At 29.5% G+C, this 26,199-nt stretch overlaps 2 protein-coding genes across 3 annotated transcripts in view; one reads left to right on the top strand and one right to left on the bottom strand.

Moving 5' to 3' along the window:
* Window positions 1–873: 873 nt before the first annotated feature.
* The window catches only part of LOC129941562 (elongation of very long chain fatty acids protein 7), a 65,863-nt gene continuing 40,537 nt past the window's right edge, over window positions 874–26,199 (bottom strand). For both annotated transcript variants that reach the window (XM_056050236.1, XM_056050235.1), the window contains exons 2-5: window positions 7,421–7,511; window positions 7,162–7,352; window positions 6,855–7,098; window positions 874–1,798 (exon numbers count right to left, since the gene is read on the bottom strand). In XM_056050236.1, coding sequence (XP_055906211.1) covers window positions 1,362–1,798; window positions 6,855–7,098; window positions 7,162–7,352; window positions 7,421–7,478 — 930 coding nt within the window. In that variant the 5' untranslated portion in view covers window positions 7,479–7,511 and the 3' untranslated portion in view covers window positions 874–1,361. The remainder of the gene's footprint in view (window positions 1,799–6,854; window positions 7,099–7,161; window positions 7,353–7,420; window positions 7,512–26,199) is intronic.
* Window positions 10,772–12,011, top strand: LOC129941563 (testis-specific serine/threonine-protein kinase 1). The gene has a single exon (XM_056050237.1). The coding sequence runs from the start codon at window positions 10,974–10,976 to the stop codon at window positions 11,886–11,888; it is 915 nt and encodes a 304-aa protein (XP_055906212.1). The 5' UTR covers window positions 10,772–10,973; the 3' UTR covers window positions 11,889–12,011.

Genomic DNA, 26,199 nt, shown 5'->3' with positions numbered 1-26,199 from the left:
TTTACAAAAAATAAAAACCTAAAAAAAAAAATGTATTAAAGTTGGTAAAAATTGATTTTCGACTCAAATATCTTTTCAAAACTTAGAGATATTGGCTTTTATTTACTTTTATCTTTCGAAAAATCTTGTTGTCAACATTCAGTTAAAGTTTGAAAAAAATCGAATTGACTGTTTTTTTTACAAAAAATAAAAACCTAATTTTATTTCACAGAAAATATTGTTTTCGATATTCAGTAATTTTTATATAAAAATCCAACAGTCCGTTTTTTCATATAAAAAATAAAATCTACAAAAAGAGTACGCAAATTTGGTAAAAATTGATACGAGTACAAAAAGACAAACTTTTAAGCAAGACAAATCGACAGACGGGATGGGAAGTTATCAGTGTGGGTCGCATCCCAGCCTCTTTTTTGGTAATAATCTCGAAATAGTGTAAAATTTATATAGCAGAAGTATTTGTAATTTTTTATAAATTCACGGTAGACATTTGCAATTAAATGGATCTTAGAAACCAATGGCGGATTTTGGATAGTATCCAAAATACAAAAATAATGTAAATAAGTAACAAGGTGGGGCGCAAAACCACATAATTTGCATGATCAGTCAGTAAGTAATTCAGTAATTTTTGAAGTGCTATATTTTGAAGGAGGCACTCTTACTCTGCAGCTAAAATATGTACATAAATAAGTAAAAAAAACTTTCAGGTTATGCTTAATATGTTCCAAAGCGGAATTCAAAAATGTATTGAAACCATTTTAACCACGTTAAACATATTCTCAGAAAATAAAACAATTAAGGCGTTCGTTATGGAAAATGTGATGGCTTTTAGTTCTAGAACTAAATTGAAAGTATAACAAAAACAAAAAAACATCATTATATTTAAATTTTTACAAAATATTCTATTTTATTTAAAAAAAGTCATTTATTACATTTATTTTTTGTGGTTTACATAAACTCTCATGGAGAGTTTAGTAACAAATTCAGCTGATTTGTTCTCCATTTGTATCGCTTTGCTTTTTGGCAGCTCTTAAAACATTTTATTTATTATTATATTTTGCACATGCTGCAGTATAAAATTATTTTATTTATTTGTAATTATTCTCATTCACTCAGTTCTATTTGTTTTGTGTCACAATTCATTCAAATATTATAATTTTTGTTTTAACCTCATCATTATTTGTTCCCGTTTTACAAAAATAATAATAATATATTAAAATTATAAAAACCTTCATTTACCCTATAACTTAATTATTATTCTAATTAACTAATTAATTATGTATAATTAAACAAAAATAATAAAATTAAAATAATAATTAAAAAAAATAATAATAAATCCTATAACAAATCTCTACACACAAAATCTATTCGGCCTTGAGCGCTTTTGTTGGGGCTGCATTGTTGTTGTTAACATCAATAAGTCGTTTCATTTGATCGCCTTGAGCGAGTAATGAATTTTTCTTTGGTTTCGCACTCGTTCCAGAAGTTGCAGAATTTGTGGCATCAGCTTTTCTATTTTTGTTATAGGTTTTTCTGTAGAAGTTTCCGAAAAGGAACAAGAAAATCAGGGCGTTGACAACAAAGAAGAAGGTTAGAGATTTTGGCATTTTGCAATCCTTAGCAGCAACAATGATCATGTAAGTGAGGATTAGAACGAATTGGATAAGTTGGATAGATGTCATGTATTTCTTCCACCAGAGGAACTTCTGGTATTTAGGTCCCATTGCTGATACCATGTAGTAGAAGTACATGATGATGTGAACGAATGAATTCACAATACCAATAATGACTCCTTGCTCACCTGGAATTTGAGAAGAAGAAAATTAATAATGATTGTTAGAGAAAAGTTTATAATAATTGAAAAAATGTAATGTGTAGACAAAAAAATCTATCGAAATTCTGATATTTTCAATTTTAAAATAAACTGATTTATTTTTGTTTCGTCGAATCAAATATTAACGTCTATGTTTTTAAAAGATTTACACCATCATCAATACACTTTGTAAATGTTAGTTTGGCTCATGCCTACAATAATATGATTCTTTTATAAATAGTTAAAATTATTTATAAAATATAGAAGAAAAATCCTCAAATATGGAAGCAGTTCTAAATAAACTGCATGGGAGATCAAGCATAATTTCGGCTTTAAAAACGCATTTGCATACATCTGATTTAATAAAAAAGTCGTGTTTCATTGGCATTTGAAAGTTCAAACAAAATAATAACTGTCACTTTTGTGGACATTTTCTTTTAATTTAATTTGATGGATAGAAGAACTGACAATTAAACAGCAGAAACATATGTCAATTGTGATATAAATTGAAATATCATTTAAACCACAAATACCATTGATATAAAGAAGAGCAAATATCATGGATTTGGAGTAGTGTAGAGTTTACGTACAACTAATAATGTATTTTTTAATCAGACATCAAAAAGACTTCTAAAAAAAAGAAGAAATTGTGTCGAATTTCCAAGAATTTACAATTATATACACAGCTTCTGATTTCAGAATGGGTTGGATGTATAATTGAAATGTCAAAAATGAATTGAAGTTTTGTTCGCTGAGTTCAATCCCAGGCAGATAGGGTATCCGGATACCTTTTTGTTAGTGTTTATGTGTAAAATAACAGCTGATCAAAAACAGCTGTGATGTCAAAAAAGAAATCCCATGGTATCCAAGAATTTCTTGGGTATGTAGATATCTGATAGAACAGCTTATTCAACACAATATTGAATTTCAAGAAACTTGAAAATTGATTTCAGCTTTTAGAACTTGTTGGTAAACAATAAGATACAAAATGTTAGTTGAAGTAAAATTTGAGGATGTTCTGTACATAATAGACGATGAAGAAGCTATTTTCCTCCGAATTTTAGAAGGTAATTATGATTATTATGCTCATTCGGAAATGAGATTGAAATTCTTCCACATTATATGTTGGTATTGTCACTTCATAATAGTCCTCTAGGATAGTTTTCTGTTAAACGTAAATCGCTTAAAGCCGGAGGTTTCGCAAGTAAATTATTAATCGTATAGAATTTCAACTGAGCACAGAGGAAATTTAACATAGATTACAGATTAAGGTTATCTCTTATTTATTAAATTGTTACGCACTTATCAACTCATCATCGTCCAACGAATTAGTTGAATTATCCATTAAATGTTTTATTTTACAACAATTTTGTATTCGCAGCTTAAATGTTTCTCTGCTTTTGTGAACAGCTGAAAGTTGTTATTTTTGGACAGCTATCTCAATACAGCTATCCAACTCGTTCAACAAGATATCCAAAAATCCACCTACCCAAGATATCCTATTCAACAAGAGATTAAACGCAGCCATTGACTGCGTTCAACTTAATTTTGATAGTTTAATTTAAGATAAATCATTGAACGAATTAGATAGCTGTCAAAAAGTAAAAAAACTTTCAGCTTTTCACATAAAGTGTACCAACAATTTAATTCGAGGTCCAAAAATATTTTGTAAAATAAAATTTTGAATAGAAAGTTTTAATAACTCACAAAAAAAATATAAAAAGAGGCTGGGATGCGACCCACACTGATAACTTCCCATCCCGTCTGTCGATTTGTCTTGCTTAAAAGTTTGTCTTTATGTACTCGTATCAATTTTTACCAAATTTGCGTACTCTTTTTGTAGATTTTATTTTTTATATGAAAAAACGGACTGTTGGATTTTTATATTAAAATTACTGAATATCGAAAACAATATTTTTTGTGAAATAAAATAAGTTTCAAGCCAATATTTTTAAGTTTTGAAAAGCTATTTGAGCCGAAAGTAAATTTTTACCAAGTTTTAGTATTGTTTTTATTTTAGAGTTTTATTTTTTGTAAAAAAAAACTGTCAATTCGATTTTTTAAAAATTTTACCAACAATATTTCTTATGAGATAAAATTACTTTAAAGCCAATACTAAAAATTTTTAAAGAGATATTTGAGTCGAAAATAAATTTTTACCAACTTTTATACATTTTTTTTAGGTTTTTATTTTTTGTAAAAAAACTGTCAATTCGATTTTTTCAAACTTTAATTGAATGTTGACAGCAAGATTTTTTGAAAGATAAAAGTAAATTAAAGCCAATATCTCAAAGTTTTGAAAAGATATTTGAGTCGAAAATCAATTTTTACCAACTTTTATAAATTATTTTTTTTAGGTTTTTATTTTTTGTAAAAAAACTATCAATTCGATTTTTTTCAAACTTTAATTGTATGTTGACAACAAGATTTTTTGAAAGATAAAAGATAATTAAAGCCAATATCTCAAAGTTTTGAAAAGATATTTGAGTCGAAAATCAATTTTTACCAACTTTTATAATTTTTTTTTTAGGTTTTTATTTTATGTAAAAAAACTGTCAATTCGATTTTTTTAAAACTTTAACTGAATGTTGACAACAAGATTTTTTAAAAGATAAAAGTAAATAAAAGCCAATATCTCAAAGTTTTGAAAAGATATTTGAGTCGAAAATCAATTTTTACCAACTTTTATAAATTTTTTGTTTAGGTTATTATTTTTTGTAAAAAAAACTGTCAATTCGATTTTTCTCAAAATTTTTCAGAATGTTGAAAACAATATTTTTTATAAGATAAAATAAAATTGAAGCCTTAATTTCAAGTTTTTGAAAAGATATTTGAATCGATATTCAATTTTTACGAACTTTGAGTAATGTTTTTTTTTAGATTTTTATTTTTTATAAAAAAAACTGTCAATTAGATTTTTCTCAAAATTTCATCAGATGTCAAAAACATTATTCTTCGTTGCACAAAATTGTTTTAGAGATAAAATCATATTTCAGTCGTAAAATTTTGGAGGTGACAAATTTTTTTTTTCAGTTTTATTGATTTAAAAAAAAACCGTTATATTGATTTTTTTCAAAAAATATACCTGTTTGGTATCACGTTACAATCTATTATATAAAATTTAATTCAAGTCTCTAGCGTTTTTGGTTCGTAAGATATTTAAGGTTAACCAAAATTTTCACCTTTTTTTAAAACTGCTATGGTAAAAAAACCACCCACGCAATTATCTTGAGAGCCCTTTCTGCATCTTTCTGCCTTATTATCTGTGTAACAAAATTTATTTTAAGTCGATATCTCTTCTGGTTCTTGAGCTATGGACAACGAAAAAAACGTCGCGAACGTACGGACGTACGGACGTACGGACGTACAAACGTACGTACACACGCACGCACAGACATCTTTCTAAAAATCTTTTATTTCGACTCTAGGGACCTTGAAACGTCGAGAAATGTCAAAATTTTCAATTTGACAAATCGGACCCATTACAATAACTTCCTATGGGAAGTTAAAAATTGAATTCAATTTTCAGGTTCCTACAAATTCGACTATATTTTAAAACTGCTGTTCTGTCAGATATAGTCGCATATACAGACATATCTAACAGACATTTTTGGATGGCTTTAGATTTCTTTTTTGATAGCACAGCTGTTTTGGATCAGCTATTATTTTGCTCGTAAAACACTAACAAAAATATATCCGGCTACCCTATCTAGCTCAGATCGAACGCAACCCTCACTATAAACGAGGAGAAACGTCAAAATTCAATACATCTGTTTCAAGTGTGAAATTGTTTTTTTTTTTCAAAATTTTATTAAATAACACCATAAAAGATCTTACTATTAAAAAACGAGTCATTTTCTAAAACCAAATGAGAAATGAAAGGTAAGGCACTTTGAGCTATCGTCTAATTATCCATTAATAGGTCTGTTCGTAGCATCTGTTCCAAATCAAAAAAAAGCAGAGCAAAGTCAGACGACTCAAGGATTTTTCACTCAAAACCATCACGCCCAAATGGTGTAAAGCCCAAAAAGTTAAAAAAAAATCGCCAAAATAAACCTAAAGCGAAATTCGGTTTTTTCACATAGGGGCTGGGCTTTATGACATTTAATTATGACATTACTAGTGTTATGATTTCTATCATTCAACTTTCAATGTCGTAACGACCAAATTTAGAAATGTCATAACGTCCAAAAGATTTTGGTTGGTTGCGCTTTGTGAAGTTGGGTTTATGCAGTTTCTTGCAAAAAGCCAAAGCCAAAAATCATATAGTGAGCTCAAGCAGGAGTGTTACGGGAGGGGGGGTTAAGCAAGTCTCTTATACATATATCACTCTTTATACGCCATAACGATAGGTCCTAGCATGCTGTGAGCAAGGAAACCATTTCGTTAAATTTCACTTCGAAAATTTGCCTTATTTCGAATTCTGAAAGTAAAATAAAGCCAAACTTATTTCTTACGTTTTCTTGACGTTCCGAGTTTTTGTGTCATCTGACATTTTTTTGTTTAATGTTTTTGCTTGAGCGATAGAATTTAAAACTTAAAGTGTTGTAGTGTTTTTTCGGCGACTGCCTTTGACATTTCGTCTTGCTCGCTTTAAGAAACTTCTACACATTTTTTGTCTGTTTAACAATAAATAATACGTCAAAAATTTTAGTCACCTAAAATCAGTCTAAAACATCGTTTAGAACATATGTACATACATTTATGACAATTATCTATCTGTAAGTTGTTATTATTAGGCCAGTTTAGATTTCGGTGAATTTTCTTATTCGGGTTGACAGAGCAATAAATTTAAATATAAACACAATTTACTATATTCATTTTAACCTAGTTATTAAATTAGGTTTGTATTTCTTTTCATCCTTTTTAAATTGTGCGATATAGAATTCTTGAGAAATCGAATCATAAAAATTCTTTTCAGAGATTTTTGACAGCGAAATTGAGAAATTCGTATGACAAATTTTGTTTATATTTCTGAGAAGACAGAAATCTCGGGTCGGAGACCTTTGATATATAAACTGGCCAAATTACACTTTTAACTTACCAGGGGCGTATTTCAGATATCCCCATGAAAATAGCGCCGTTGTTGTATGATGGTAAACATGCAAAAATGTGACTTGGTTTTGCTTTTTACGCAGCACAAAGAATATCGTATCCAAGAAGTCGACAATTTTTGAAAAGAAGTAAAACCAAGCACCGGAATATAAGAGTAAAGTTTGTTTTCTGTCTCGATGCACTTCACATTTCTTTTCCATCAAATGGGAAACAATGCTGCTTTCTTGAATTGACTAAAATTAAATAAATATATTTTATTATTATTTTAATTTAATAAAAAAGATTAAACTACTCACAGTATAGCATAACCAAGTTGAGAAAATAACTTGAAACGCATTATAAGCTACCATAGCTTTTTGTAGATTATATGGTTTCCTATTGGCCATAAATGCGGGTCCAACTTTAAGTACAAATGTCAGATACGCTCCAAGTAAAGTCAGAAGTGGCAGGGGTGAGCTCATCAGCAGCCAGTTGTCAATTGTTTTGTCTTAAGAAAGAAAAAGTTGTATATTTTTTAAAAATTTCAAATCAGTAAATATTTTCAGAATTACTTACCAACTCCATTTGAAAGACCAGCGATCCTATCGTTGAATATTCTTATAAATGATGTCATGTTTGCAGGAGTTTATTTTTTTAAGGTTGAGGTCTGAAATAAAAAAGATAGAAAAAGTCTAGATGAGCATAATAATATCATAAAGTTAATATTTTTGCTTATTCGAGTCTAGTGATTCAGAATATGTAATAAGTTTTAAAGCTTTGCTAAATTTTGAGCCTTTTTTGAATAGGTAAGTAAAAATGATGACTGTTAAAGGCGGTGGTGGTGCTTTAACAACATGACAGTTTATGTGACAAGTTTTTTAAAAATCTTATCACGTATTTCAACATTCACCGGCATCATTTAACAATCATCCAGAATATTGATTTGAAAGTTTTGTTTGTTTTTTATTTTCAGATCTTCACATATTTCATATGTGGAATTGAGGAGATTCATAAAATACGTCAATTGCAGTTTTCAGTTATGTGATGATGATAAATGCGGTAACATATAAAGTTTATTGTTTAAGGAACGCAAATTTTTATTTTGTGTGTTTGGTATAAGAAAAAAATCTAAGTAGGTTTAGCCATAATTACGTGTACCGAGTGAAATTTATACGATCACGTACTTCACATTAGGTACATAAAGACTGTAGTTATTTTAAAATAAATGATGTTGGCAGGTGATGGGAATTAATATTATTTGTAACAAAATTTAAGCTTTACAGTATATGTAGGTAGACATGGCGGTATGAAAATAATGTGACTCAAGGTTGCTGAAAACAATTCACACATTTAAAAACTGCCCTTGAAACAAAAATGTGTCAAATTTAAACAAATCTTAAATCAAACAGAACGCTAGAAATCGATGCTATAAATCTAATGTATTTCAAGTACTCTCTTTTCTTGGTTATCTAGATTCCACAAACTGACAGTATTTCATCCGAATGCGAAGAGATGGGATATTCCTTTGCATTAGACTTAAGAATTGACCTCAACATCCAAATTTAAAAGTTAAGAGGGGAAGGAAAGCAGATGTCACCAATGCTGACACAAAATTGATAATGCATTAGACCTGTTATAAGTTCTTTGTTGGTATTTCTTCTTCCAAGGCACCTGCCAAAAGATCCGTTGATTAAATAAATGTATCCAAAAAATAAAGTGTGACAATGGTCGCATTAACAAAGCTAGTGGCTACGTAGTCAAAATTCAACTAGCTTTGTGAATGCAAAACTACACTAAAAAGCTAGTCAATCTGGAACTGTCATATTATTGACAAATGCGAATATATAAAATAAGACACATTTTTGATTTGATAACTTTAACTTATCTTTCGTGTTTTTAAATTTAATTAGGTATATCAGATTTAAACACAATTTTAATGATTTATATTAGTATTTAAATGCTCAACGATTTATTTCATTTCGAATTCGTGTGGTTTAACGAGCAGCTGATTGTGAAACGTCAAAATCATTCTCCACTAACTTTTTTACACTACGTCGGAGGGAAAATTTCAACTACTTTTGTAGTTGGATTTAGCGAATCAGAATCTCTTGACTAAGTGACCACTAGCTTTGTGAATGTGACCAATCAACACTTTGCAGTAGTTGACAGATGAAATCATAATAAAGTTCGAAAATTAACAAGAATAAATAATAAATAATAATGTCTGGTGCAATTAATACATTTCCTACATAAATATGTTTAAAAGAAGGATGAATAAACAATATTATGATATATGTAAATCCAGCAAATACATTTCTGTCAAATATACTTCTTAACTTTGTTTTTTGATTGGTGGTTCAGAAGCCTTCTAAAACAATACAACTCTTTGCGAAGATAAAAAAGAAAATGCTCCTCTGTATAAATTCAGGAGGTATAATAAATTTTGAAGTTTGATTGCTTTTGTGTCAATTCAGTCTTAATATGTAACTTGAGGCTTTTGGCCGATATTGAATTGAAGTTTAGAGGCAACATTTCTTTTCTATCTAAAAGATGAACTGTCATTTTGTAGTCTTCAAAAGTTTATAGATATCGATTTAAACTGATTGAAAAAAAATCCTAATTCAATTTAGATATTTGTTTGTGTTTAAGTGAAGGATTTTTGAACAAAGAAGAAAATGTTTTGACACCTCTGTCACAAAAAGTAGTCCCTTCAAATTCAACCAGCAGTTCTGTCAGATTCCAAAGTATACCAGAAACTCTTGGATAACATTGGAATTTTGATGTTTGTTTTGCATCAGCTGTACCTGTTCTTTTACACATTCAAACACAATAAAAAGATATCTGGATGGCCTTTAGCAGATATTCAATTGCAGTTTAGAAAAGTTTTCTTTTCTAAAAGAAACTGAACTGTCATTAAGTGTGCTTCAGAAGATTGGACGACCAATCAGAAGTATTATGATTGTACATGCTCATTTCTATTCAAACAAATTTTTTGCATAAGTAAGGGATTTTTGAAAATTTTGACAACTCTGTCACCGAAATTGAGGAACTACAGTATCAGTATCAGATAACAAAAATTTAAATGTTAACGTCATTACATATCTGTCAGTATACAAGTCATGTTCAACTAAGGCATCTATTTTTAAATTAATTCCAGGATTACCAAGTTCCACAAAGAACTTCTCAATGTCAGTGACAGCTAGGTTCTTATGTTATATGGGAAACATATTAAATGAAGAGAACACCATGACTGCGTTCATGGGCTATACTGTATGTGGATTCTAAGATACCTTACTGAACGAGTTAGACACCTAAACAGAGATAGCTGTCAAGTTCCTTTAAATTCAACCACCTGTCAGATACAAATATACTCGTATACCTGGAATTCTTGGATACCTTTGGATCCTTTTTTTGGAATATAAGCGAGAATGAGAATGATAGCTATTTAGGTTTTAAATACAAAGACAAACGTTAAATGAGAATACTAGAAAATTGTGTATATGAGGGATTGATGAGTTTTTCCTTTGATAAAATTAATCAATTTATTTTTTAATTGAATTATTCCAAATGCTAACTTTTTCGTTCTTCGTGTTAATTGATCAGAAATGATTGATTTTTAACTATAAGTTTGGATGGTTTAATTCGTTATTTATTTCATAATTAAAACTATTTATATATGAAATAATTCTCCTCAATTATGGAAGCAGTTTCATATGAATAACAAAATAGTTGTTATGAGCATTTGAAAACTACCTGACAGTATAAGTATAACTTTGGCCATGTAAAGTACTTTGATCATATTGATATTGAGATCAAAGTTGACCAATGGAAACTACATTGCCACTTGGAACAGAAGGTTTTATTTTGATGTAGGAACGAATATTAAAAAAATAACTATATAAATGATTTTGTTACAAATGTTTACTATTAAAACACATGATCCTAGGAATTCGTAAATTAAAAGTCGACAATTAAATAAAGAATTTTACTTTAATCAATTTTTTTTTCCAAAACAAACTTTTATTATATTTTTTTGTGAAAATTCTAGTGTAATAATCCAACTCAAATTATATTCTTGTGTTTTATGTTTTTCTTTTAAAAACAAACTTAGACTCTTTCTCGCGAAGAAATGCCTAGATTAGGAGGTCCCAGTTCAATACGTTCCTTGGCTACAAAAACCTCCGAAACTGACGCTCTTGCTGTGCGGGGTTACAATGTTGGTTCGAAAATTGGTGAAGGAAGTTATGCCGTAGTCATTTCGGCAAATTGTAAGGAGAAAAATGGAAAACACCTTCATTTAGCATGTAAAATTATCGACAAAAAGAAAGCTCCCGTAGACTATTTGAATAAGTTTTTCCCTCGTGAATTGGACATTTTAATGAAGATCGATCATCCGAATATAGTACAAGTCCATAGCATTCTCGAAAGGGGACCAAAAATATACATTTTCATGCAATTCGCCGAAAATGGTGATCTTCTGTCGTACATCCTCAAGAACGAACAAATTGGTGAGCTTCAGGCCAAAGCTTGGTTTCTACAAATGGCCAAAGCTTTGAGATACCTTCATAGTAACGATATTGCTCATCGTGATTTGAAATGTGAAAATATTCTGCTGTCACAGAGAATGAATATCAAATTGGCCGATTTTGGTTTTGCTCGTCATTGCACCGATCAGAGTGGTCAAGCGATTTTGTCACGAACCTATTGCGGATCAGCAGCTTATGCTGCTCCCGAAGTCGTTGGGGGTTATCCGTATGATCCAAAATTAGCAGATGTCTGGTCATTGGGAGTGGTGTTGTTTATAATGCTCAACAAGAAGATGCCGTTTAGTGACCAAAATATCCAACAATTGCTGAAGGATCAAATGAATAGGAAGTATGCTTTTCGGAGGAAGTATATCGATCAAATAAGTCAACAGGCCAAGGATGTTGTGAAGGTGCTTTTGGAACCCGAACCAAATTCACGCTGGGATTTGACGGACATTTTAAATTGTGGATGGTTGTTGGAGAGCAATTCAACAGGGTCATCGAATGAAAACATTTAAGAAAAGGGATTTTTTGGAAAATTATATGGATTCAAAAAGATCTTGATGGTAGTTTGCAAAGGTGTTTTATTCACTGTCAAAATTTAAATTATAAAAATTTTAAAATGTATGAAATTACGAAGAGCGGTTGGTGTTTTCTTTAGTTGTATAAGAAGTTTTGATATTTGTTGTTTATTGATTTTTATTCAGTTGAGAATGTGAAATTGTATTGACATTTCTATTCAGTAAGTTTTGCTGAATTATCATATCCATTAACCGCCATGTCATAACAATGCTTCCAAATTCTGGAAATTTATTTAACAAAAATATATCCGTTCTAGAATGTCATAGACCACAGCGATCGAAGTGTTACATAAAGAATATTACATCTACAAATGTGTTTTATAAATATATTGCCCGAATAGTCGGCTATTATTTTATATGAAGTATTTGGTTTCAAAAAGGGCCATTTCAGACGACATAAGGGAACTAAAAGTAAGGCAGATTTTTAAAATTTTACTGGCCAGCTGGCAAAAAATTTTCTTCCAATTAAGAAAAGTTTTATTAGAAAGTTGAATGGAAAGTTACTGCCTGAACACGATGGGTGAAATTTGAAGCTTAAAAAATGCTTTATGCAGAAGCTGTCATTCAAAACACCCATTTTGAAGCAAAAAACGTCCACATTACCGCAACAAAAATTGAAGTCTTAAGCTGTAAAAAAAAATAATCAATTTTGTGCTGCAGTTTTGTTGTGTTGTATTTGTGGAATAAATTCACTATTTTTAAAGATAATGACCTTTTTTAGCCTCCCCCCAATCTGTTTGTATTTCGTTTACCCGGCATAAGCTCTGAAATATCGTGTCAAAAATCTACAAAGCATGAAGTCAAAAGTTTTTAACTTGATCCCTCAACTATCCATATAAACCATACAAATGTCAAAAATCTGCGCAGCATGAAGTTTAAAGTAAAAGCTCATCCAACTTAGGGCCCAACTATAATAGACTTAACAGAGTTTAAGCCAGCTTAAGGGACCGAACCCATACGTAGTCTTATATGTCACTAACCATAATAGACGTTCTGCCCAGTTTCGTTAAATTTCGCTAACTTTCGCGCAATTACGCAAGAGCCATTTAAATTGCTAGAGCTTAAGCAAATGTCAAATTTGAAACGCATTTCGTTTGACATTTGCTTAAGTTACTTGAATCCATTATGGTTACTTTTTATTTTGACGATAACTTCTGATAACGTTCGGTTTTGACATTAGCTTACTTTCGGTTAAGTCTATTATAGTTTGGGCTTTACGCTTCAGCTTCGGATTGCAGCGCTGTGTGTTGTTTTTGTGCTTTTTAATTTTGACAGTACCACAAGCTTCAGCTCCACCAATCTGTTGAGGAAGTTAGTCAAGAAAAATCTCCCTAACTTTCAATTCAACGTCACTTATGTCAAAATGACAGCTAAACATAATTTTTCATTCAAATCAGAGCTGCACTTAATTACTCTGTGATTAATTTATTTTATGCACAATTCTATTTGATGTTTTAAGTAAAAGGAATCCTTTTTTAAATTAATATTTGTTCAAAATACAAAATCCATGTCGAGATCGAATTGCAGTTTGCCTGAGGATAATTATGTCTTTGATAGTATTGCACGATCAACTAAAGGTAGATGTTAGTGAAGTTAAGTTCCGAGTTTGACACTTGAACAGCTTACTAGTTGCCTTAGCCAAAAAGTCCGTCCAAAGAATGCAGCTGACTGCCCAATATTTGTATTTGTCAGTTTGACTGATGTGTGTTAGAGAATATGATGGCAGTAGTTCTTTATGAAATATAGAAGGAGCTTTAAATGGCGTATTTCAGACACCAAGATCTTTTTTTCTTCTTCTGGAGTTCATCAAGCAAAAGTACTTTTTCAGTTGGCAAGAAAGAAAATTGACCAACAAAATTTAGTTTCGTGTTCTATTAAAATTCAAATTTTATAAACAATCGACATTAACAGTTGCTAATGTTGAGCTGACCGACACTGCATTATCATACATAAGGTAAGGCAGAGCCGGTCAGTCGCCTGCATGCCGATAAAATAGTTTCATGTTTTTGATCTTAATTGTTAAAGTTTGCATAAAATTGATCTAGAAATGATCTCAATGAAAAATTCATCCAGCTGAAGAACACCCGTCAAAATTTGATTAAAAAAAAAACAATCAAAATGCATCACTTTCAGGAAGTAGTAATGTTGATTTCATTATTAATTTCACTTTTTAAATTCCATCCACGTGCTAAGTTTTGATTATATTTTATTATATCGTTTGTTTTGTTTTTCAAAAATCAAATATGATAAGTTTATATGACGGATACAAATGTATTCATGCCCATAATAAAACATCAAGTAAAACCAAATAAGTTATCGTCATATACCTACCTAATGAAATCAATTCAAATATAGGTAGGTACCTTCATTCACATAATGATTAAGAATTTATTTATTTTACTCTATGGTTAAATTTTAGAATTAAAGTCAAGCTTGATGCAAGCTCACTCACAATCACAATGAATTGGGTTAAATGCATTCTCACTTCTGACTCCAATAATAATTGACGTCGACGCGACATACGACTTGTTTCTGGGGTGCTACCATTTATACAAAAATCGAAAGCCTTTAAATGGTTTATAGTTTTTATGGTTTAAAGAGAGAATATTTATTTATAAAGCTTAAAGATATGTATAGATACCTTTGCAGAGCTCATATAGGTATTCTATAAGTAAAATTAAGCATAAACTTATGATATGGTAACGTTTAACGTGTATTAGATCGATTAGCAGTGTAAAAACGTAGCTACCTATTTCAATCTAATTCAGGGTCAATTTGGAAACGGAGTTTGTTTGCTTTTATAGATTTGAATTAATTTTGTTTTGTTTTCAGAATGAACGGTATAAAAGCTTATGAATGGAGACGCGGCTTATTATATGCCTTAGAGAAGGTTCTTTAGAGATGGATTGTTTAGGGAAATATTGAAATTAGAACTAATATACAGGAAATAGTTTTGTTTTGAATTCTACCTTTACGGTGACGGCGCTAAATAAAAAGGGATAAGTAGTTTAAGTTCCTTATATAAGTTTCCGCATATTTAATTAAATTAATAAAAACAAACATTGAAATTGTTATGATTGTAAGTCGATTAAATATTTTTAGGCAACATTTTAAGTACCCTAATATTTAGACAGCAATCAATTTTGAGGTTTTAAGTTTGTTGACATTTGACAACTTGAACTCTTGAGCAACTAATTGAAGTTGTTAAAATAACTACAAAAATGGTGAAAACTTTGCAGTGACAGTTCGAAATTCAGCCCTGTTGATTCTTGACAAAGTGCTTACAAATCTTGTTTTTATTTGAGCCCACTTAAAAGATAAAAGATCCACTGATTTCTTTTAGAAAAAACTCGTGTTTGTTAATTTTCTTATTGAAAACCCCTACTTTATTAAAAAATTATTCTATATTTAAATCTATGTCAACATTTGTTTCAAAAGTTAATTGGCTTTTCACATTATTATGTTTTTATTTTTACTCTTAGTTTTATTTTCTCATTTATTATTGTTATTTGCAAAAATTTACTACAATTTGCAATTTGTCACGTATAATTTCAAAAATACTGTGAGTTGTTTTTATATTTTTGTTTATTTTAAGTAACTACTGTCGATAATATTTTAGGTCTTTCTGGTGATGAAATAAAATGTCATTTGTTGTACGTACAACATTACGTATGTTAAAAAAGTAAAAAAGAGCAAAAAAGTGTAACACTTCATCAGATAAAGGTAATTTTATATTCAGCGTAGCAAATCAATGATATTTATGTGTACTTTTTGTTTTTAAAATGAATACAATATTGCAATAAAAGTACCATTTGCTTTTGATAGCTTTTTTGTTTTATGTAAATGTTATAATTTGTATAGCCTTTTTTTTTATTACCTTAAAATTAGTTCGGTAATGTTTTTGGTAAACTCTATTTTTGCAACTTTAAAAGGCTTGATTTATTTGTTTTGGGATTTAACTACATACTTAATATTTATTTCCATATTATTGCTAAGTATTTGTATTGGCAGGCATGTCTTTCTGCTTTCCATACCAAGTCTAATTACCAAGTCCCTAACATTATCGTCACTTGATTTATATGGAAAGCAGAAAGACATGTCTGCCAATAAGATACTTAACAATAATATGGAAATAAACATTAAGTATGTAGTTAAATCCCAAAACAAAAAAGAGGCTGACATGCGACCCACACTGATAACTTCCCATCGCGTCTGTCGATTTGTCTTGCTTAAAAGTTTGTCTATAATGTACTCGTATCAATTTTTACCAAATTTGCGTACTATTTTTTGTAGATTTTATTTTTTATGAAAAAACGGACTGTTGGATTTTTATATAAAAATTACTGAATATCGAAAACAATATTTTCTGTGAAATAAAATAAGTTTGAAGCCAATGTTTTTAATTTTTGAAAAACTATTTGAGTCGAAAGTAAATGTGTACCAAGTTTTAGTATTGTTTCTTTTTAGAGTTTTATTTTTTGTAATAAAACTGTCAATTCGATTTTTCTCAAAATTTTATTGAATGTTGACACCAACATTTTTTGAAAGATAAAAGTAAATTAAAGCCAATATCTCAAAGTTTTGAAAAAATATTTGAGTCGAAAATCATTTTTTACCAACTTTTATTCATTTTTTTTTAGGTATTTAATTTCTTGTAAAAAAACTGTCAATTCGTTTTTTCTCAACATTTTTCAGAATGTTGAAACAAATATTTTTTATAAGATAAAACAAGTTTGAAGTCTAACTTTCAAGTTTTTGAAAAGATATTTGAATCGAAATTCAATTTTCACCAACTTTAAGTAAAGTTTTTTTTAGATTTTTATTTTTTATAAAAAAACTCTTAATTCGATTTTTTCTCAAAATTTTATCAGATGTCAAAAACATTATTCTTCGTTGCACAAAATTGTTTTGGAGATGAAATCATATTTTAGTCGTAAAATGTTGGAGGTGAAAATTTTTTTTTTCAATTTTTTTGATTTATGAAAAAAACGTTAATTGGATTTTTTTCAAAAAATATACTTCATGATATCACGTTATAATATATTATATAAAATTTAATTCAAGTCTCTAGCGTTTTTGGTTCGTAAGATATTTAGGGTTATCCAAAATCTTCACCTTTTTTTTAAACTGCTATGGTAAAAAAAACACCCACGCAATTTTCTTAAGAGCTCTTTCTGCATCTTTTTGACTTATTATCTCTATAACAAAATTTATTTGATGTCTATATCTCTTCTGGTTCTTGAGCTATGGACGACGAAAAAAACGTCGCAAACGTACGGACGTATCATTCTTTTGCTACTCTCAATAAAATTGTTGGTGTCTTCAAATCATGTGAAGTCTTAGAGTCTATCAATACTTAGGTTTTTCTTTTAAGACATAAAAGAAGAGAAGTCGAAAAATGTATTCAGAAAAGAGTTACAAAGAACTGGAGTGCATCTTTTACACTTCAAAACTATTACCTACAAGAATCAAACTCGGCGACAAAATAGAGCCCTGTGGGACACCAGATTTTTACTTTTTTTAAGAAAATATAAATACATTGGACCAAAATCTTAAACGATTTAATAAAATGTTAAAGCCAGTTTTAGCAATTGCCTTTGCTCAAAAGATGATTTTTTTTAACTTTAAACGATTTTAATATCTTACTATCTCTTAACAATTTAAAAAATAAAAATTAGGTGGCTCAGCAGTCCGTTTGAGAACTAGGGCTTATGTGCGAGTACTGTTATCTTAACAATTTGTTTGAGTTAAAATCGCAAAATGGCTACTCTAAGTCTTAGCAATTCGGTAAATCCATGACATCTGTATAGTTATTCTTATAAGAGCAGTGGATAAATAGCTTTGTTTGTTCTCACGAACTGTCACTTTTTAGACATGTTTGGATGCTTTTTTTTTAAAAAGCCAATTACTAGTTAGGAAAACAAAAAAAATAGGAACATTTTGGACTCTCTTAGTAAATTGATAAATATTTAACAAATTGCTAACTAGTAAATTCTTAAACCCTTAAGAATAGGATGTTTAAAATTTTGCGCTATAAACTTTGGTATTACAACTTAGTCAGTTGTTTGCAATGTTGGTTTTGTAAGTTACCTAGGTTTTCAACACTAAGTAGGAAAGTCAATATACTCAAAAGTACGATTCCAACGCTGAATTAATTATTTGAACATAACTATCATTGGCCTAAGAGTGTAATTCTAAAGGGCCTTGCACATGAGAGCGAACAACGAATGAACGAATGGACGAACAAACGTGATTTTACACATTTTATAAAATCAATTCCAAACAAAAATACATTTAAATTATAAGAAACCAATTGGTACTAATGTTAGGATAATACAATTTGCATTTTGTTCGCTAAAACAAGACAATTTTGTAAAAAAAAATTGGTAGCAACGAATTGCAGTGTGGTTGCTACGAACTGTCAAACTTTATTCGCGTTCCACATGCCATCCACACTGCAACGAATAAATTGTTGGCGCTCAACTTAACCTCAAAATTATTCCACTCTTGTTTTGTTTGTTGAAAAGGGTAATTATAAATTGACAATTCGTCGCTGTCAAAATATGCGAACATCCACAATTCGCAGTTCGCCGTTTGTAGCTCATGTGCAAGATACTTAAGAGTGTAATTCTAAAGGGCCTTGCACATGAGAGCGAACAACGAATGAACGAATGGAGAAACAAACGTGATTTTACACATTCTATAAAGTCAATTCCAAACAAAAATACATTTAAATTATAAGAATCCAAATCCAATTGACACTAATATTAGGATAGTAAAATTTGCATTTTATTCTCTAAAACAAGAAAATTTTATGAAAACAATTTGGTAGAAACGAATTGCAGTGTGGTTGTTACGAACTGTCAAACTCAATTCGTGTCCCACTAACAATCCACTAAACCTCAAAATTATACTACTCTTGTTTTGTTTTTGTGGTCATTTTATCATGGCTAAGGAAAATAGGGAGAAAAGTAAGTAATTATAAATTGACAAATCGCCGCTGTCTGCGATTAAAAATAAAGCTCATGTGAAAGAAAAGTCACATCTTGCTCATGTGCAAGATGCTCTAGTATACACTTCCAATATTGTCTGAACTGTCAAAAGCCTTCCAATAGCATCCAATTAGGTGACAATTACCTATTTTTTGTTAAGTACGAATTGGCTGTTTATACTTTGATTATAATAATCAAACTCTTTCATCATATTCAAAATGTTGTTTGTAATTTTAAAACATCGTTAAACACGAAAACCTACAAAAACAACAAAAAACTGATAGAATTGGATTTCGATCCAAGTGTTTTAAGAACAAAAAAAGATTTTGACTTCAAATTATTACTTCACGTTTTAAATAAATTCAAAGACGGGTACAAATGGAAAGTTAGTAGTGTGGGTGGCATCCCACCCCCTTTTTTTTAATTAACTTTTCCTGACTTTAAAAAAAACTTGTATCAGAATATTACGTGCGTTTTGTTCGCATTTCATATATAGTAAAGTGAGAAATTCCCAACAAAACGATCCGCATTGGCCAGATTTTTGTATTTTAAAATTGGTACAACTGAAAGAAGATTTGTCAAATAAATAATAAAAAACTTCAAAAAGGGTGTTTGTTCGTAGACTACTACATTAACATGTGGTGTTGAAGCGAGCTTGAAGCTCGCGCAATTCTTTATATACCTGAATCGAGTTGAGATTTATCTATTCTAAACTGATATAAACCTTTTTTGGAAACATAGCAAAACATAAATATCTTTTCTATTGTTTTTTCTTGCAAAATAAGCCCACTTAGTCCATTTTCACTAACAAAACTAATATCAACAGTAATAGATTCGTTTTTTCCGCAATGGAAAACACACATGATTCCAAATGCACAATTACTCAACGAACACAGCCATCGAGATACAAAGGCAATATCAATCGTACCAACATTTGAGAACGAAATCACATAAGATCCATTCGAGGCTCGTATAAATGTCAAAAACCTATCCATAGTGAGATTCTACTCTAACTTTTATCGGTGTTATTCTCACTATGGATATTGTTTTTGTTATTCGTGTAAAATCCTACTTTACTATAGATAGATTCCCCAACAAAACACGGGTATTGTAGATGTCGCCGTTGTATTCCAATATTTCATTTTGTATTTCTATAAATTTTTCTAGGAACTTTGAAGAAATAGAATCCATACTCCTGCTCTCAAAAATGTAATACAAAATAAAGGAACTTACTCAAGTAACCAAATTTTAGTAAGTAAGTTACTCGTAAATTATTCAATTAAGTTAATTATGTTGAGTTAGTATTGTAACTGAAGTCAGTTAAGTAAGTTAAATAAGTTTAGTAAGATGGTAAAGTTAAGTAAGTTAAATAACTTAAGTAAGTTAAGTATGTTTATAAGGTTAAAAAAGTTAAGTACGAAATGTAATTAAATTTAAAAAATTGCAAATAATAGTTAAAAAAGTTAAGTAAGTTAAGTACGAAATGTAATTAAATTTATAAAATTACAAATGAATAGAAAAAGTAAGAACAGTGATATATTCTTACACCTCTAACCCACGTGCCTTTATAGCTTTGATTAATACGAAAAAACGTAAGGAATTCAGTGTTTATTGTTCCTATTTTACATAAAATATAAAGGTATTCGCATAATTTCAAACCTGTTACCAAAATTAATTCTTATAACATCCAAGATTTTTTTAAATTTTTTTTCTATGAATTCCTTTTTAAAGTTACATTAATTTATAAATTTGTATTTTTGTAATGAATATTTATTATTTAAAAAAAAACTGTATTTAATATTTAAATCAGCTATTTAAATTCTAAAATTTCTTCCACGAAATATAAAATAAAATTATTTCCACGCGTCTTATTTCTTAATCCTTGAAAACGATAAAATAAAATATCAACCAAAATTGCTGTAAATATATTATATTACCTCAGTAGAAAAATCTAAAAGACAAACCGATATATCAATATACATGTATGCATGTATACCTAAAAACATATGTTATTCTGTTTGTATCTATTAAAACTTCAGTATGGCATTATTCAAACTCGATACAAGATAGAAACTAGAAGAGATGAACACCTTGACTTCTATTTTGCAGAATTGCTAAAATTGTGTTCTTGAGTCGAGTCTTGTCTTGACTGTGGCTTTGCTTGCGTTCATTCGTTAGCTTGTTCGTTCGCATGGCTATAACGACATTTACATTCATTTAGCCTAAAGATATCTTAGAGATATAAAGCTTAATAGATACGAGTATAAGCTGAACTTCAGAATCTTAGCGAATTAATCTGATGTTGAATTTTATATTCGCTTTGAAAAAAGAAAAAAAAAAACAATTTTGGTGTTATTTGGAAAACTTGTCGACTTTGAAGTCGGAACGAGACCACGAGCTTGAGCACTAAACAGCAGCGTCGCACCATCAACAAGTGTTTTGCAAAATGTATTCTCCTTCTTTTGTGAATAAAATTTAAATACAAGGTACGGCGGCGCAGGTATTTTTTGGAAACTTTTCATGAATGGAAAAGTCAATGAGCCTTTGATTTAAAAGTTCAAAGAATATAAGAGGATAGAACGTATTATTATCTTATATTGAGGATGATTTAATCAATATGGTGAAATACTAATAACCGCTGAGCTGATGATGAATAAATTGTGGGTTTATTTATGAGTATGTAAAATTTTAATTATAAATTATCATAGTTCACATCTTTGTGTGAATTTAAATACGTGTAAATTTATATGAAATTCCTTAAATTGATGCCGATGGGAAATATAGTATATGAACTTAAAAGACTAACCCATTCAACTTCAAAGGTATAATTAGAGCTTAACAGGTGTGAATATGTTCAAATTTTTGCGAAATCGAAAATTACTGTGTTCATTTCTTACATTGTATTAGAGGAAAACTTTATTAAGGGATTGGACCAAAATTCAGAATATTGTGAATTTTGGAAAAAGAAAAAAATATAATGCTTAAGTAACAAAGCATAACAACTTTTAACATAAATAGAACCGGCTCCAATTGTTTAACAAGAAAATGTTAGAAGCTACATTTTGAGACAAAAAGCGGTATACGTTTTCTAAGAAATTGGATGTAAAAAACAGTAGGGCTATAGTTTTTCTCAACCCAAACTGACTTGCTTTGAATTTTGTTGAAAGAAATCAAGGTAGGTATAAACTTTTGAATGCTTCCTATTTTTTTGTCAATCCACTATGTCTATGTTTTTTTTCAATGCAAATTGTATGCTATGTTTTCCCTGTTTATTAGGTTCTGCATTTTGTAAGGTTGTATTAAGGAATAACAACCCTTTAAAGATTGTGGAGTATAGTGAGGAGTGATATTTGTATTATATGTTTTCTATTTTTTTTATTTGTTCTAAAATTTTTAAGGTATGAAGGAGGTAAATAATATTCTCTTTTTCGAAACGTTGGTATTGATTTGAAGATAATTGCCGGAACTTTATTTATAACACTTCTTGACAAAATTACATTTTGTTTATGTCCTTCAAACAAAACAATAATTTTTTATCGTAAATTCGAATCTCGTCTGTACATTTTTCTATTCGTGTCTAAACTTTAATTTTAACTATCCGTTTTTAACACTATTTTTATATTTTTTAATAAATTTCAAAAACATGATATAATAGAATCGTGTTGACAACAGATTCGTTGCAAACACAAAATTTACTTTTAAAACGTTTTTTTTTTTATTGAAAACTGTTTTAGAATAAATGGTTAAGCGTTTCATATAGATTCTTTTAAGACAGGTGAATGAAGATTTTTCGAATATCATATGAATTAATATAAATATATCAATCAAAGGATTACAACTTGAAAAACCGTCGCGGATTTTATTGAAAAAAAACTACTTCACAAATTTAAGTAGCCTCAAAAAGCTATATATACGTATTTTTTCGAATTTTTAAAAGAAATATCTCAAAAACTTGACTTTTAAGTCAGATTTAATACAATGCCATAAAAACATATTGACAAAGTGCAATTTTATTGCCAGGAAGAATACCTTGCCGAGCAGAGTGTTACTAATAAAATAGAGAATTATTTTTAAACTTAAAGTTTGAGAATTTTAGTAATTTGATAATAAGGACATATGAACATACATTTTGTTTTAGCCTCTAAAAATAATTCATGATCGTTTTCTTAAGGCCTAAGAAGTTAAAGTAATAATACAAGGCGGAAAAAATTGTTGAAAAAAAAGTGAAAGGCGTTAACTCACCAACCAAAATTAATATTTCAATGTATTGACAAGTTGCATCTTTTCAGTCATAGTGGCTCGAAAGCTCTCGAAATAAAGACTGATGATGACGCCAGCGAGCTTTTAAGAAAAAAGTCAATTTTAATTAATGAATCGTTAATACGGCTTAGTGTCGAATCCATAACTAAAAATGACCTTCGTCACTAAACACAATACTTCGGAAAAAGGGCTTCATCAATTTTGCGATTAGATTAATTTTTCTCACACTTTAGAAACGTGGTTTCGTCGTTAAGTGATTTATGCGATTAATTTACAAACCTTAATGAATTGAAATACCAATTCAAATCCACTTATGTCAAAATGACAGCTTAAAATACTCTGATATTTATTTCCGCACAATTCTATTGAATGCTTAATATAAAAGGGTTCTTTGTCAAAATGGAAAAGAAATAAGTAATAATACATTTGGTGGATTTGTATATCATGCCTTAGGAGTTCTTTCCAAATAATATTGTTATTGTCCATTTCCGAGTTTGAAATGTATGACACTTAAAAATTAAAAACTTAAAAACGTCCAAAGAATGCAGTTGACTGCAAAATTAAGTCCCTTATGTTGCCTGAACCTGCCCATATTTCGACAATCTCAACTGTCAAACCATAAACAAAAACCATTGAAACTTTGTGTGCAATTGAAAAGCATCTTATTTTATATCTGATATTCAATCCTTAATTAGTTAATTTTCGTCAGCATCAAATGTATTCTTCTTAGCTTTTATTTAACAAGCATCAACCCATTGGCCTTAAATTCCCACAATAATAAACTAATAACTGAATGAATTCTCTACAAGTATCTATAAGAGCATTAGCATCTGCTCATAAGATAAAGTAATTGCTCCCATCACCTTGTAACATAACTTCAATCCATCGCCGTATTGCATATATAGGAGGTGAGGAAAAACCATTAAACTTATTAAAAAAAAAGATACAAAGTAAAAACGAGACAAAATAAGGTAGTGAATATTTTTGTTTGATTAACAAAAAACAAAAAAACCCATACGTATATTATCTACATCACCTCATTAGACGTAGAATACCTATCTACATTATGTAGATACATTACCATTTCGCGATATATCGCACTTCACACTGTCTATGATATAACTTAAGGAGTTCATGGTCTTTTTGCCGCAACCAGATTTATGTATGATTTTTTCTCATCTCAAAACATCACACTGAACTGATTGACACTGACGACATAAAAATTCTTGAGATTAAAACCCCTCATATTACGATTTCTTTTAAACGCAGAGGTGTAAGGTGTACCTTTAACTAATGTAAAACAAAAGTTTTTGAAGTAAATAATTGCAAGCTATTGATAAATTTTCAATAGAGATACAATATGCGTGTGTGACTAATTTTACATATCTATACTCTATCGAGCTTAGCCTAAATATTGCTAAAAGCCTGACAGTTTCAGTTTTCCATAACCCATACCTCCTCGCAACCCATCGTCTTAACGCCGTGAAGCATTGACGTCTGTCATTCCAAACGTGACTGGAATATTGAATATTGCAAGCAAACTTTCAGTTTGACATTATTTGATTGATATTTTTTTCATTTTTCGGCACAAGAGTGATGACCGTCAGGTTGAAGATTTGTTTTAAATATGTTACTACTTATGTACATTGTAGATACATAGAAACAGTTCTAAGGAAAAAGTTTATGATTTTAATATGATAAGTCACTTGGTAACAGTCGAAAAAGTTTAATTTCGAAGAAACACATTTTGAATTGTTAATAAAAATCTCACTTGCATGGGAAGCAGTAGCGAAGTGGTGTGTATGTCAATTGAGGTTTTGATTCTAAAATTTTTTCGTGACAAATTAAAATGTTTAAATTGGTCGGCACTTCACCAAATGGTGTAAATATGTCAAAAATGTTTTATATTCATTGGAGATACATAATCTGAACGTGTAAGCCCGAATAAAATGTACCTTCCTACAAATTTCTCGAAACAAAATTCTCACAGCAAAAATTTGAAGTATCAACATATTTACTGCGGCTCCCTCTAGGACAAGAAACTTGAGAAGATATTACCATAATCCAGAATTATTGTTTAAAATACATATAATAGAGCTAAAACAGCTCCAATATGGATAATGAACAACTTAATGGATTTTAGTGATGTAATGCGAAACGAATTTCTGTCTGACATTAACAATTATATTCTTTTGAAATGTTTTCATTTACTCCAAAGCAATGAAATTTCATAAAATTGCAATAAACTAATTGCATTAAAATGATTAGAAGAAAAATGATTACAATCTTTTTAATGTCTAATTTTATAATCTTAAAAGAACTGAATGAACTTTCAATTGAATCAATTAAAGATCGTATTCACAGAAGATTGCATTCTCTTATAATACTCATAGAAGGAGTATTCTTCAGAAACATTTTTTAAAAGTGTTTGTTGTAAAATATTGTTGTACAAAAATCCTTGAACTATTTGCTTACTTTTTGAAGGAACTGTTGTGAAATGTAAAAAAGAAGTAATGATGCTTCTCAAAAGATGTACAGATTGAGCTTTTAAAAAATAAAGTAAAACCTTCCGATAATTCTTATGAACTATTTTTTCGTTTCAGGAAAAAGTTTGTTTTTCTTTTAAAAATGTCTGTATTCTAATTTTGTTTATCCTGTTGAAAGTAATCTTAGGCAATTTTAAGCATCTTTTTAAATACTAATCGTTAATTTCTTGGATTTCTTAAATAAATCAAAACCTCGATCTAGTAATTTTCAGTGTATTTATGGAACTTCGTTTTAAAAGTATTAAGATTTCGAGCATTTCTTCACATCTAATCATAATATGTGTAGAACTCGGTTTAAAATCATTGTTCTAGGAATTTTGTATGTCGAAATAGAACTGAGTTCTAACGTGTTCTTTGGGTATTTTTGTAGCACCCCGTACATATACATACATATATTTGTGTTGTAAGATCAAAAGAAATTAGTTTCAAATCCTGCCATGTCTAAATGAT

Source organism: Eupeodes corollae, chromosome 1 (genome assembly GCF_945859685.1).
Source record: "Eupeodes corollae chromosome 1, idEupCoro1.1, whole genome shotgun sequence".
Taxonomy (NCBI): domain Eukaryota; kingdom Metazoa; phylum Arthropoda; class Insecta; order Diptera; family Syrphidae; genus Eupeodes; species Eupeodes corollae.
This window is presented reverse-complemented; position numbering and strand designations above follow the sequence as displayed.

What these genes read in the sequence shown, in the direction of transcription:
- LOC129941563 (XM_056050237.1), top strand. Translation starts at nt 10,974, where the DNA reads ATGCCTAGATTAGGAGGTCCCAGTTCAATACGTTCCTTGGCTACAAAA.